This window comes from Engraulis encrasicolus, chromosome 18 (assembly GCF_034702125.1).
Source record: "Engraulis encrasicolus isolate BLACKSEA-1 chromosome 18, IST_EnEncr_1.0, whole genome shotgun sequence".
Classification (NCBI taxonomy): Eukaryota; Metazoa; Chordata; class Actinopteri; order Clupeiformes; family Engraulidae; genus Engraulis; species Engraulis encrasicolus.
In genome coordinates, this window is record NC_085874.1 from 13,277,325 (window position 1) to 13,292,324 (window position 15,000).

Consider the following 15,000-nt stretch of genomic DNA (forward strand, 5'->3'; position numbering starts at 1 on the left):
CACACACACACACACACTGGATTATCTAACCAAGCACAACAAGCAAGACCTTACCGATTACCAAACCTATTGATTTGCACTGTTGAACCAAGAAACCACAAACGCGTCCGCACGCCTTCTCCAGGTTAAAATCCCAAGACCAGTCCTCAAAGTGCAGAGACGGCACATTCCCATCTCTCACACTGATTTGATATTCAACTGGTTGCTGCTCATTAATATGTAAGCTACATAGTGTGTGAATTAAACATGGCTATCTCATACATTCATTTGTACCATGAGTTCAGACATGACACAGGGTCTGGCATTGCTGCCATGTTCCTTATATTGGCTTACTTTTACACTAGTCAGTCAGTATATATCCCTGCACTGGTGGTTGTTTCTCTCCTCAGGCTAAGATTAGGCCTACTCATTTTAAAATAACCAAACGAAAGTATATTTTCCCCCTGTGTTTCTCTGATAGCTCCATAGTGCACTGCACACCGTTCTGTAATAGACATTGAAAAGTTAACAACCACAGTACTACACTACTTTGACAGAGCACAAGGGCTTTAGTGATGCACTATGACTTGGTCATTGCAATTCTGGTAACAGCAAATTTATAACGTTGTGTCTAATGTCTATGTGTGAGTTCTGCTAGACATCTTATGGACAAGTGCATACTTCAGGGCTGAGCTCCATTCACAACTCTCAGACAACTCTCTCTCTCTCTCTCTCTCTCTCTCTCTCTCTCTCTCTCTCTCTCTCTCTCTCTCTCTCTCTCTCTCTCTCTCTCTCTCTCTCACACACACACACACACACACACACACACACACACACACACACACACACACACACACACACACACACATTCATGGAACCTGAGCCTGTATCTACATCATAATCTTATACCTATGTAAGAACAGCATATTGTGCCGCAATATTATAATTCAAATTAAAATAAATGCATGGCTGTTAAGAAAGTATTATGTACCTACCCCCTCTCTCTCAACATCATTTAGATGACTCTGTAAAGTCTTTGAGATTCTCTCCTTTATGGCAATGGCAAAATGAGAGGAAGGTGACGCACAAACACACAAGATAGGCCATATATGTGCCTATGTGTGTCACTGTCAGTTTCTTCTCATTATACCACGGGCTGGTGTTGGGAAAACAGCTACATAACAGTAATTACTGCGCTACAGCGGTTAGGACTGCGCACTCTGTTTATGTTATTTTTGTTTTATGTCTCACCATCGTGCCCAAGTCGCAGCCACAGAAAAACCGTCTCTCTCATCACCCATAGGAGGAAAATAAAAGATAAGGCCTTTCTGCCCTTTGTTTTACAAGACTGCAGCGTAATGATGGGTTATATTGTAGGTAGTCTTTATCTATTGTAGTTGGCTGTTGTGATAAACCCGTGTAATAACAGGTAATTAAACACAACCCAGTCTCCACGTGGAGATGAAGATTGACTATGAGCAGATGCGTTCAGCGTTCCCCCTTAGATCTGCCCACGTGGAACGCCAGTCTCAGTTGACTGACAGCGCGCGCTCACGCAGAAAGTTGCGGGACCGGGACCTATCCAAGCAAGGCGCATGCATCCTTGCATACATTTGTAATCGTCTTTAGGCACTACTCGTCTTATGTTTAACCACAACCTCAATATTCATTCCACAATAACATTTGCAAATTTGCAAATGCCCAGATGAACATCCACGTGCTCCTTTGTCATATATATTGTGCAAACCAGCGCTATCACCATGCGTAAAGGTGGCAATTATATAATGTGGAAATATACGCTATTCAGATGCCCGCTTTTTCGAAGAACTATCCTTGTCTGGCTATTTGCCTTTGCCGATATTTCAAGTGGGTGTCGAACAAAAACAAACCAATAAGGCTACTCCAATTCTATGTACACACAATAAGGTTCAGATTTCGGAAGACCCGGGATGATGACTTTTGTTTGGGCTCGTCCAAACAGTACGATTTAAACGGGCTCAGATTTCACAAAGCGTCCTCACATCGACTTCAACCAGCCAACATACCCCTCCCCCAGAACTGCAAAAGACATAAAACTTGATCGAAAAAATCGACCCAAGAGCTTGGTGTACTCGCGTGCATAGCCCTTCTCTATCTCTACGCTTAGCCTACTTTCTTTTCAAGAGTACATGAATTGTGAGGAAGAAATGAGTCAAACCTTGACTAAGCCAGGGGCCAAATAGAAACAAACCTCTTTTTTTAACTGAAGTCACATCGTAAAAATGCGATTAAGCCGCATTCCTCCATGGAAGACATTCCACGGTTGTTTAAGCTCCCCCGACAAAAAAGGGTTTCGTTAACGAAAAGAGAATGTCACACCAAGCATACAGAATACCATTTCCGTGTGATAATTAGCTAGGCAAGCTCTTTTCACAACAAACTGCCTTGGCCAAACAGGGACCCGTTGGCTTTTCATGGAGGATTCCGCTCAGCTTGGCATTTTAGCCAGATACAGATGTGTAAGCAAGCAAGACCCCCTCCTCCACCTCCAGGGCCATGGGATCGGTCAGATTCATCAAGGACCTTGGTTTGTTAAAAGCCTGCTCGGCCAGATGATGTGCCATTATGCCATATCAGCGTATCACTGAAATGCTTACAAAATTCATAAGGTGGAAATGGCACTGAAGAGAGCAGCATCCATTATTCAAATCACACCTGTCAGCCACACCGCACTAAGGTAGGCTAACCCTCTCACACTGACAATGGGAATGCCGTATTGGCTTACTGCTCATCAACCAGGACTTGTTTAGGTTTACATGTGCATTAATTCAATTTCACAATCACCCCATGCATATGAGGACAGAATCACACTTTAAAGGCCATTGGTGGACGGTAAATGCAATAAAGGTATTTATGAATGGACTTACCTGGAGCGCAAGAGCCGTCTAAATGACACTTCACTAAATCCTTGCCATTGGTGCGCTAAACCTTCGCCAGCGACTGTGAGGTTTTCCTTTTTGTCTTGTAAGTAATTTAAATAACCAGTCCCATTCTACGACGTGCTGTTGACGATTTCTCTGGGTGCTTGTATTTAAAACAGATTCAAGATCCTGCGAAAAGGGATTGGAGAGGGGACTGGACACTAGTTCCAAACGAGATCTTCGGCGTTTGAAGAGATGGAAGACAGCTTCAAAATAGGATAGCCTGGCTACTGGACATGCGTTTGATCTTTTCAGCGTTCCGCCCTAACCCTGCTCAGTCTGGAACCAATATTCTGTTGACAGCAGGACCATGCCCGTGCCGCCTGTAGATATACCTTCAGCCACTAAGGGATGGCACGTACCACTTTCTATTGTTGGCCAAATACCCCATGCAACAGACTCGGCCCGCACAAATTGTGTGCCCTCAAATGATTGGTTCTTTCCTCCCGAACACTCCCGTGGCTGCTGTCTTGACCAATTGGAACACAGGTAGCTGGGCTTGCGGGTTTCTCCACTGGTGGACTGGGCTACTACGCCGCAGAGAAATGTAATTCATGCCAAGTGTCATCATTACATGAAATAGCGAGTTATCAAATTGCCATTGTATGAATTTTGAGATGACTTGCATAATATGCACAGGATTCTTCATTTAAGTAGGCCTAGGACTATTTTGTTTGGTAATGTGCACAACATATTTAATATTTTGTAATTTTATGGGGGTCTCTTTCTTTCAGTGCATAATCTGTATTATTCATGTCAAGCCAAATATTAAAAATAAAAATTAATTTGATGCTTTGAATAATCGTAACACACCAGTTTATCTGCAAAATGACATCAGACAACCCCTCTGATGATTTTCAATCACTGTCCTAGTAGGTATATAAAATACTCATTACAGCAAAGAAATATTTGAGCTCTTAAGTACGCATTTATGTATTTACTAAAATAAATGAAAATATTTATAGTACCTCTTATGATTTGTATTATACTACTCTTATGCAGCTCTGTGAATTCATTTACAAATAGATGTGTCAGTGGGTAAAATTGTTATACCTTGTAGGACCTCGCAGAGTAGACGTTCACAACATTAAAGATGGCGGCCACGTTGGGTTCCCTCGTTTCATACGATGCCGACTCCGACTCAGATAGTGGGACAGAATCAGCACCTGAGCCTCAGAAAGTGGACCCAGATGCTACATCACATTTACAACCGTTAAAAGCAGGGAAAACGATGTCTCTGGCAGTTTTAAACTCTGCCCCTGAAGTTGCAGTAAAGGTAAACTCCTGTTAGCTATGCTAGCTAACTAGCCATGCATGTGCTGGCTATCTGTTGAGAAGTCAACATTCTCCGTGTCAAAGTTGTGCTATTTGCGGAATTTCTGTTCTTAAAAGAGATCATTTGTGACGAATTAAGTTATTAGTTTGCGTAGTAACATCATGAAAGATGAAGCCGTCACAGCTGATCTCTAGTGGAAGTCATCTCTAGTGGAAGTCATTAGAGCACTTGTAAACAATATTTTTTCCCGGAGATCCAATGGCTTTCTTCTTTACACCCAAAAAGTGTTGCAACTGGAACATTTAGTATGAAGGCAAAATGTGCACATGCTCTCTAAGTAAGTCTGGTGGCTTACAATTTGAGGAGATTGGCTTTGACTTCCATTTCTGAATGAAAATCTCCACATCCCTAGTAGAAGGTCTACTTCTCACCACGGCAGTCACAAAGCAAAGCTTCCTAGATGCGAACAGAGGGATCAACACGGGCATATCTGTCAGGCAGGCTGTAATAACTAGTGCTTTTGAACGCAGTATGAAAAGGGTTTGTTCTGTTGTACGTACAGGAGGATGTTGAAACAGGCTCTCATTTGGACCCCGCTCTGAAAGAGGTCACCTACAACCCAGCATATGAAACCATGTTCGCGCCCGAGGTGAGTGGAGTGGAGTCTGCTGCCCTGTTCTTTACATCACATCACATCACATCATATCACATTACATTACTTTTAGTTAGCGGTCTTATCTAATGAGATTTACACAGTTATTCACTCGCTACTGGTTACAGTCACTGGAGCAATGAAGCTTTAGGTACAACGATGTGACTTTTCAGTACTTCTGCCGTGAATGGAGGTGTAGGGGAGAGGTAAGGGTGGGATTTGAACCTGCAACCCTCTGATCTTAAGACTCCCTAGCCACGTTTGCCCACACATTCAATGCATGTATGAATGGTTGTGGTTGTGATTTAGTTCCTACTTTTGAGACCAGCACCCCGAGACCCAGTTTGGTAGGTTATTCTAGATTTGCTGGGTTTGAATCCCGGCAGGTCGACTGTACTCCCCTTCACTACACATACATATAGATACACAGTAGACATACACATAGAGACACATAGATATACAGTTTCATCAATCCACTCCTTCCTTTCCCGCCCACCCTGCCCTCCATACATGCAACCTTATCCTTCATAACATTACTTTCTTTTCTGTTTACTCCTGATAGTTTGGCCCAGAGAACCCGTTTAGAACCCAACAGATGGCGGCGCCCAGGAACATGCTGTCTGGATATACAGAGGCCGCGCATGTCAACGATTTCATGTTCGAACAGCAGAGGAGGACATTTTCCACCTTTGGTAGGTTACATTTGCGTGGTAGAGTAGAGTTACACCATCAAACATTTAGAACATGAGGCTCTACTATGTATGTGTGAAATAGACTCATAAATGTTAGGTCCTCCGCACATTGGTTCCGACAGCACTGCGGAGCACTTTCGCTTCAGACACAATTTTACCACACCAGAGAATGGATAATCGGTAGGTGGTTCTATATAACTCCTTTATAACTCTATATAACTCCTCTTTAATCGCCAGTCGATGTCCTCGGACATCGGCGCCAGTGTGCGGGGTTGTATTGAAAACAATGGAATCGAACTTTTGCGGAGCAGTGCTCTGCACTTTGTTGGAGCCGGTGTGCGGAGTGAGGTGCTTTCGTTTTCAGTGACTGTATGTAAAGTGTACAATGTGTATAATGAGGGCAGGGCTGATAGTATTCAGGCTCCATGCCTGATTTCAGGCTTGACAGAGTTTGCAAAAATAAAAACAATGATAATAATTAGCCATTAGGTTATTCTTATCTCAGAAATTGTTACAGGTTCAGGGTTTTCTTCTACTATCAGGCTTGAATAATGGTCATACACAGGCTATTAAATGTTTGAATAATGTGTCAAAATAGGCCTACGTTATGTCACTATGCAGTATCTTGTCATTAGAGCAAGGGAAAAAGTTCAGGCTCAGGATTTTTTTTCACTATCACCCCTGTGAGGGTGAAAGGATGCTTCAGGCATTGTGTGACTGTTCCATTCCATTCTGGTCAATTATGTTTTATTGTATTCTATTCTACTGTCTAAGTTTAGGTAGCTGATGTTTTTACTAGCAGTCACGTGGTGCAACCACAGGCTAATGCTAAATTATTGTTATTTCTTGATATTATAAAAAAATGTATACCCTGGTGTTTTCTAAAAACAGCAATTACCCTTTTACGAGTTGCTCCTTGATGATTTATTCTTTATTGATTTCTTCCCGCCTACAGGCTATGCATTGGACCCGTCCGTGGACTCCAGTCAGGTGTCGGCCCACCATTACATTGGAGCTGTGGACGAGGCGGAGAAGAACAAAGGTACGCAGTCTTAATTCTGGTTGTTTTGAAAGTGAAAGCCATTTGGGAAACTCCAACTCCCATTGTCATTGTGACGCAGCACTCCACAGCACACAAGTGAACACTGCACACAATTCATTCACCCATGCAAGGGGGCAGCCTTCAATGGCGCCCCAAGGGAGCAGTGCGGCGGGACAATACGATGCTCAGGGTACCTCAGTCATGGAGGAGGATGGGGGAGAGCACTGGTTGATCATTCCCCCCACCAAGCTGGCGGGTTGGGAGTCAAACCGGTAACCTTTGGGCTACAAGTCTGACGCCCTAACCGCTTACCCATGACGTTTGCCAAGTACCCTCAGACCGATCGGGGTCACTTCATTATCCCTTGTGGCAGGAGGAATCTGGTTCTCCTGTGGTTCGTTGGCACTACATTATGCTACTATGCTATGATTCTGCAAGCAACTTACAGTAGTCTAGAGATACAAGAGTTGAGGTGAGATTTGTGAAGGGAATTAAACTCTAGAAAGGTGGGTTGTTGCTGGACAACCCTACTCTTGTAGCAACTGGTAGCCTGTTCCACCACTGTGGTACAACAGGGAACAGATTGATGTGGCAGGGACTTGTGAAAGGAGGCAGCAAGGTGGTTTGTTTGTGAGGTACACATGTGCAATTATTCAATGCTATGTACATACAGTAAATTTACTACAATATGTTGTATTATTAAAATGCACTACATCTGTAAGAATGTTACAGTCTCTGCACAACTGCATCATTTTACACTACATTGGCATGCTACAGTAAATGCATGTTTTGCACATGTCCAGGTCCAGCGCGGCTTGAATTTGTCAAGTCCGTCTCTGTTTTCATAGTGGAAACAGAAAAGCATTTTACCATTTGACCATCCATGTGCATTCTCTCAGCAGAGCAGAGCAGACGCATGCTGTGTGGGTTAACAAAGATGTGTCCTGAAAGCCTTTTGACCACCTATTGAGGTAGCCAATTTCAGGAGATGAATGGCTAACCTTTTAAAAGAAAGGACAGGACCAGACCAAAAAAAATGCTTTAAAATATGAACCCAATTAAATTATCCCAGTGTGAGTTCAGCCTTTCTTGCTTTGATTGATGGCCCGGCGGAAAGGGAAAAGTGGCCGCGCTGGTCGCTGCTGTGACGCCAATTCAGCTTTGGTCAGCAGGCTGCAAATCCTGGTGTGTGTGTGTGTGTGTGTGTGTGTGTGTGTGTGTGTGTGTGTGTGTGTGTGTGTGTGTGTGTGTGTGTGTGTGTGTGTGTGTGTGTGTGTGTGTGTGTGTGTGTGTGTGTGTGTGTGTGTGTGTGTGTGTGTGTCATGGCTGTCATTTTCTCCGGAAGTTTCTGTCAGGGGTCTTATTTAGCAGCCAAGCCGGAACTTAAATCACCACGGAAACAGCATTGGAAGTGAAGAAGCACACCACCAAGTCTCTCTTTCTCTCTCTCTCTCTCTCTCTCTCTCTCTCTCTCTCTCTCTCTCTCTCTCTCTCTGTGTGAGTGGTCCATTTATGACTTCATATGATTTCCCTCTGCCTGTGATGTGATATCATTGCACTCATTCAGGGTCTTATTTCCATAACAACACAGGGAATCAGATGTGTATTGATTTTTTTCATGAACATTTTGAAAGATATCTGAAAGCTTTTAGAACTTGGCTTGATAATTGCTAGCATTATCTTTTTCGTTCCCATTTTGGATCATTTTAGCAGTCAATAAAAGGATTGTAAAATCTCTCTCTCTCTCTCTCTCTCTCTCTCTCTCTCTCTCTCTCTCTCTCTCTCTCTCTCTCTCTCTCTCTCTCTCTCTCTCTCTCTCTCTCTCTCTCCTTTCTTTGTTTCATTCTCTTTTTTCCCTCTCTTTTTTTTCTCTCTCTCCCTCCCCCTCTGTCTCTACAGGACAGACGGTGTTTGAGACTGGGCCTAAGAAGTCTGAGAAGAGGAAGAAGGTGAAGGGAGGGGAGGCGGGGGACCTGGAGGCTTTCCTGGGGCCCTGGGCCAAGTACCAGGACGAGAAGGAGGGGGCCAAGCCCTCAGAGGTAGGGGGCGGGGAAACTACTCCACACACACACACACACACACACACACACACACACACACACACACACACACACACACACACACACACACACCTTGATTCACACCGGTGTTCTGTCGAGATGTGTTGCCTCGTCGAGATGAGCGACCGGTCGCCCTATTCGATAGTGGTGTTCTATCGATTTGCGATGCCTCATCTAAATGAGCGACCTTGATTTTCCGCGGAAGGCGTTTCAATCGGTCCACGTAGGACTGTTTTAATAACCATTACTTTGTTTATTTCGTGCGGAGTTTAGAACGTGCGGCTGCTGACCACTAAAAACCGTGAGCCTCTCGTTTGAGCAACTTAAGAAACGTGCCATATGAAAGAGACTGAGTTGAGTTTGCGCAAATACTGGAGAAAGTGTTTGGGATCAGGGCCTGGCTACGGGTTGTTTAATGTAGTCATTTGCTGTTGGTTTGGTTTCAATGCGACGTGGGCTCGCAAGGCAAATTGTCACATGAAATCATGTGCTATGGGGATAAACAAGCGCGGTTTAGATATTCCCAGATAGATAGCGTATTGTGGCTTTGTTTTGGCAGATGTCTGTCTTTTAATGACCGGAATCATAATTTCATAACATCCCCACGCCAGTGCATTTCTTACCATGTTCAGGCATTTTACAATGCAGTCGATGCAAATTCTTGAGTGAAAAGGGTGGAGGGAGCATTTTGACAGCTCAATTAGAGGTGGCGATTTTTTCTACATAAATAGTCTACATAATAATTTTCTACATAAATAGTCTTTTCTGATCGATGTTACAATGTTCGAGGCTGAGTGTGTGAGCGATTACGGTTAGGCAACAAAGTAGCAAATGTACGAGGCCACGCTATTTCGCAGATTTTCCAATGATCTGCTGGATGATCCACGCTATTTCCCGTTTTCCCCCCAGGGGATATATCGTAACTTTCAGTCCATGACAGTCGGTGGACAGGCTATAGGCTACCTAGACTATGGATGACTGGTGGTAACCTCAGGATGACATAGGCTACAGTTTGAGTCGCTAAAGTTGACAGTCTCAGGGGATCCTGTATCGTAACTTGCGGTCTCACAATTCGATGGGCAATCACCCGCGAAAACCACCACGAGGGTGTGCGCATGCGTGCGCATGCTCAGTAGCCTAGAGAATCACATCCCGACGGGTCGCTCATATAGACAGGACACCGGAACTGATGCCCAGCGCATTTGTGGACTCTCGCTAAAACTGTAGCGCTCACTCACTCACTCACACATTGAAGGTCAATTCGGAGGTGTAACAACTTAAGTCATATGTTAACATCCTTTTAATGCACGCCGGAACTGATCTCCAACGCATACATGGACTACCACCAATTACCTTGACATGGGCTTTCTTGTTACCATGGTACCCTCTAGTTTTTTTTATATACAGACTTGGCCGCAATCCTGATGTAACAGCCTGTTTATTTAAGAATATTAAGCCCTTGGCTCTTCTACTAACATGTTTTCAGAACCCCCCCCCCCCCAATATAAAACCCTCTACTCCAGGGGTGCTCAACTAGAAACTGAAAAGGTCCACTCGCCAAATTTCGTATGTTTCCAGGGTCCAAAAAAGTCGCTACGGACCGATGCAGAAAATAGCCTCACTCGCTGGCCGCACTGGCCTCTTGCTCACTCACTGAGTTGTCATAGTGATGATACTTTTATTTGTCATAAGACTGGCTTCGCAGAAATACACCTATAGATCGCATGGCAGCGAAATCTCATGTATAATTTATACATATTAAATACAGATGGATTTTGTCTTGGTCCGGATGACATTGCGTTTGGGTCCGCATCCGGACCTGGGTCCGCCAGTTGAGCACCCCTGCTCTACTCTCATGCTTTGAGGATGGTGTTGTCAGAGGGAAACGACATGACCGTGTGTGTGTGTGTGTGTGTGTGTGTGTGTGTGTGTGTGTGTGTGTGCGTGTGCGTGTGCGTGTGCGTGTGCGTGTGCGTGTGCGTGTGCGTGTGCATGTGCGTGTGCGTGTGCGCGTGTGTGTGTGTAACAGGAGGAGCAGAAAGAGCTGGATGAGATTCTTGCGAAGCGGCAGAAGAAAGGACGAAACGAGGAGGAGGCTCCAGCGGATGAGAAGACTATTCTTCATGGTGAATCTCACACACTCACTGTCACACACTTATACAGTCACTCGTCATCCATTTTCTCACTTATGTCATCATTCTCTCTTTCTCTCTCTGTCTTTCTCCTTCTCTCTCTCTCTCTCTCTCTCTCTCTCTCTCTCTCTCTCTCTCTCTCTCTCTCTCTCTCTCTCTCTCTCTCTCTCTCTCTCTCTCTCTCTGCATCCCTCCTTCACTGCTTTCCTCTATCACATACAGTCTCACAATATGAAATATCATGTCAATACAATGCTGATAGAATAGTAAAACGCTAAATGTCTACAAGTTGGCAGAGGAGTGAACTGTGTGTTTGCGCGCGTGTGTGTGTGTGCGTGTGTGTGTGCGTGTGCGTGCGCGCGTGTGTGTGTGTGTCCACAGTTAAGGAGATGTATGACTACCAGGGCCGCTCCTATCTGCACGCTCCGCAGGACGTGGGCATCAACCTGCGCTCAGGGGAAGCTCCCGACAAGTGCTACCTCCCCAAGAAGCAGCTGCACGTATGGACCGGACACACCAAGGTAAAACACACGCACACGCGCACACACACACAGGAGCTCATGTGGCTCGCTAGAGTGGGAAATCCTGTGCCGCTTTTCAGAATCGTTCTGATCGGAAAGGCAAACATGGATTCTACCCCTCAGCCAGGGTACCAGATCTTGGGCTCCAATCAGAGAGGGGGAGGGTGGAAAGGTGACTACTGCACTTTGGTCAAAGTCTGTTCCCATAAGTCCCATCACTCGCCGGCCATCTTGGCTACGCCTCAAACTGACTATTTGAGATTAGTCAGTGATGGGGTATATACGAATGAATGGGGGAAATAATGTTGTGTGACAGTGGGACAACACAGCGATACACAACTCATATGGTTGGAATCACAATGAAAAACTGGTCTTAGAATGACCGAAACATGAAAGAAACACTTTAAAACAGCGTTTTTCTTTATGCTATTTTTGATCTGCGCGTGCGCCACATTCCACGACAATGTTCTGTTTTGCGGCAGGTGAGAGCAAGTTGCGTGGCGTGGACTTCACCTCTTCCGGCCGGCTGTCAAACGGGCATCCATTGTCCGGTCATTGTACAGAAAAGACACTGGATTTATTTTCTGATAGCCAAAGCAGTAGCCTAAGCTCAATGTTCGTCTCTGCTCATCAGTAATAAAAAAAATAGGCTATTGAATAAATTAATGATGTAGCCGGCCTCAAAATTGGTGTTTTAAACTGTAATATCATTGTTACCTAAACTGATAATAGCTATGACAAACGGTGAAAAATATAAGAAAAAAAGCTAAACTGATCAAAGTTGAATGTCTTGCAGACTTGCTCCCGTTTTGCTTTTTCTTACTTATTTGTTTTCAACCATAAGAAAAACCACAACGGGTGTGCACATGTCTATGCACGGCCGACTTTGTTTCCATGATTACAGTCCCTTTGTCCTGCACCTGCGTTTTGGATGCGCGCAGAAAGGTGATTAATGGTCGATTTGCGCTCTCTGCCCAATTCACAATGAAGTTTCCACGGACGGCAAACAAACCACATGGCCGCCAGCAAACAAACCGATTAGGTACGAGCAGTCGTAAAGGTTTACGTTTGCACTTGCGTCGAGGCGTCGAGATGATTGGATAAGTGACAGCGCAGCTCAATAAGCAATTGGCTCTCGTTACCGGACAGGTGGGAGTGACGCCGGCAAACGCCATGTTCGCGTAGCCAAATGCTCTCGTTCATTCCTATGGAAGGTTTCATGAGTGATTCGTCTCGTATAAGACCGTCTCTGACTTTGGTTGAATAAATAAAATTGACAGGATTGGCTATGGACTACGTATTTGGCAAATGACACATTCGTAAAGCCTGATAAACGGCCATGGGCTATCGTGAACCACACCTTTCCTACGAGACATTGCATAGGTAGCCTCTAGACCAGGGGTCACCAACCCATCGAGAGGCTTTCCTAGTCGATTTTGGGGCAGGAGGAAAGGCATTGGATGATTACTATAGGCTACAGAAATATTATATATATGTAATGACTGCAGTAGTAGTCTGACTGGCGTTCATATTTGCATCTGTATTCCATTCCGATAGGCTCACCACAGCTGTCCCGTCGTGTCACAGGGTTATTTTCTTTCTTCCTTTAAAAAAACGAAAACAAAAAAACCTGCCACACCACTCTCATGCAGTGAGTATAACACACGCACACATAAAGACGACTTCCAGGCTTTGGGGGCGTTGTCGCACACTGCGCTAATACGCTGACCATGGGCAGCAACATTGCCCAGGGGCACACTGTACTGTTTGGAGTCCGGCCCGAAGTCATCTCCCACCACCCCCCCACCCCCCCCACCACCTCTCTCTCTCTCTCTCTCTCTCTCTCTCTCTCTCTCTCTCTCTCTCAACCGTTTTCTGCCTTCTCTCAATACTAATGTCCTATAATACAGTAATTAAGGTACAATGTGCTTGGGATAAGTTTAGCATTCAGTGTGTGTGTGTGCGCGTGCATGTGAACGTGCATGCATGCTAATTAAAACTATGTGTTGTAGTGGCTCAGCAGAAGAGCTTGTCTTGTAGCCTTGAGTTCCTCTGCGTGCGTGCTTCACCTCTCCCATCTCTCTTCTTCTCTGCAGGGCGTCAGTGCAATCCGCTTGTTTCCCAACTCTGCTCATCTGTTGCTCTCCGCCTCCATGGACTGCAAGATCAAGGTATTAGCTCACACACGCACACACACACACACACACACACACACACACACACACACACACACACACACACACACACACACACACACACACACACACACACACACACACACACACACACACAGCACTTAAGTTTTACAGATGATCAAGGTTTGCTTGTTCATTAAATCGACACAAACACACCTCCACTTGCATCACTCTGATCACCCACTTCAGATATGACTAATTCCAGTGTCTCTGCACAGACATGCAGTAGTCGTTTCAACTCTGCATGATAATAGAATGTAAGATTTTTTTGTGCCTTTTTGTTTTTCAGTTATGGGAGGTCTATGGCGATCGCCGATGTTTACGGACATTTATCGGTAAGGATGAAACCTCATTGGTATTCTCTGGGGATCGGTGTGTTTATGTTGCAATTGTGTGATATGCCGGGCAGCGTTGATGGAAAGGCTTTGTGTGCATGTGGTTTTGTGATGGCTGCCTCTTGTCAATGGCTCCCCAATGTTATAATGGCTCTTTTCATCAGGCAACCCCCCGTCCCCCCCAACCCCCTTTCCAGTCTTCCTTTTTTCGCTGTCATCTTTTCTTTTTTCTTTTTTGAAAACTGTCATTTTTTTCTTGTCTTTATTCCATTCTTTCCTTTCAATGTTGTGTGCGTGTGCGTGCGTTTGATTTGTACAATAGGGAATTTATTTGGCGATGAGTGGGTTGATATGGGATGATGCTTTGTTCAGATGCCTGCATTATACATTTGGACAGGCTGACACACACACACACACACACACACACACACACACACACACACACACACACACACACACACACACACACACTGTATAATTCAACAAAGAAAAAGAGATGGCCTTGTTGTCTTTGAGATGGGTATAGGTTTTGTTCAGGGGCTATTTCTTCTGCTCCCACAAAAAAAGCAGAGTTATAGGAAGAGGCATGAATATTTCAGACGCACACTACAGAAAAGCTTTGCTTTAGTGCGCGTCTGTATTTTGTGGGCAACAGTCACTCACAACATGTGTCTGTGTGTGCGTGTGTGTGTGGGTTTGTGTGTGTGATGAAGCACTCACTACAGAAAATTCTAGCATGTTTGTGTGGGTGTGTATGATGACACTCTGTAAGTGTCCACTATGTTGTTTGTGGGCTTTTGAATTGAAACCCTCACCATAGCAAATGTTTATGGTGCTTTACTGTGTGTGTAAGCACTACATTCATACAACATCGCTTTGTCAGACATTGCAATGAAATTCTTTTGCATCCCCCAGTGTAAGACATGACATGCATGTAAACGTGTAACATCCAGTGTTTCCCGCAGAATAATTGTTAGTCAAGGTGGTTAGTCACATGATTATAATAATTGGAATTGGGGCGCAATGGATGAAGGATGGAGGATTATTTGCGAGAGGAGAGCAAGTGTTGGTGTTGTCTGGAAGCTCTGCCATAACTGCATACTCCTCCACACTCAGACACTGACACACACACACACACACATGCTGGCATGAGTTG

The 15,000-nt window shown here is 44.7% G+C and overlaps 2 protein-coding genes across 3 annotated transcripts in view; one reads left to right on the forward strand and one right to left on the reverse strand.

Annotated features, from left to right (window-relative positions):
• Window positions 1–3,354, reverse strand: part of wasf1 (WASP family member 1) — an 89,941-nt gene extending 86,587 nt beyond the window's left edge. Inside the window, exon 1 of one of the 2 annotated variants that reach the window (XM_063223068.1) lies at window positions 2,886–3,354. The gene's annotated coding sequence lies outside the window, so the exon portion shown is untranslated. The remainder of the gene's footprint in view (window positions 1–2,885) is intronic. The other variant, XM_063223067.1, reaches the window with a different exon arrangement.
• Window positions 3,355–4,032: 678 nt separating this feature from the next.
• The window catches only part of cdc40 (cell division cycle 40 homolog (S. cerevisiae)), a 20,934-nt gene continuing 9,966 nt past the window's right edge, over window positions 4,033–15,000 (forward strand). Inside the window, exons 1-9 of the mRNA XM_063222362.1 lie at window positions 4,033–4,215; window positions 4,778–4,864; window positions 5,430–5,559; window positions 6,515–6,601; window positions 8,501–8,640; window positions 10,691–10,787; window positions 11,175–11,314; window positions 13,411–13,485; window positions 13,799–13,844. Of these exons, the coding sequence (XP_063078432.1) occupies window positions 4,033–4,215; window positions 4,778–4,864; window positions 5,430–5,559; window positions 6,515–6,601; window positions 8,501–8,640; window positions 10,691–10,787; window positions 11,175–11,314; window positions 13,411–13,485; window positions 13,799–13,844 (985 nt within the window). The remainder of the gene's footprint in view (window positions 4,216–4,777; window positions 4,865–5,429; window positions 5,560–6,514; window positions 6,602–8,500; window positions 8,641–10,690; window positions 10,788–11,174; window positions 11,315–13,410; window positions 13,486–13,798; window positions 13,845–15,000) is intronic.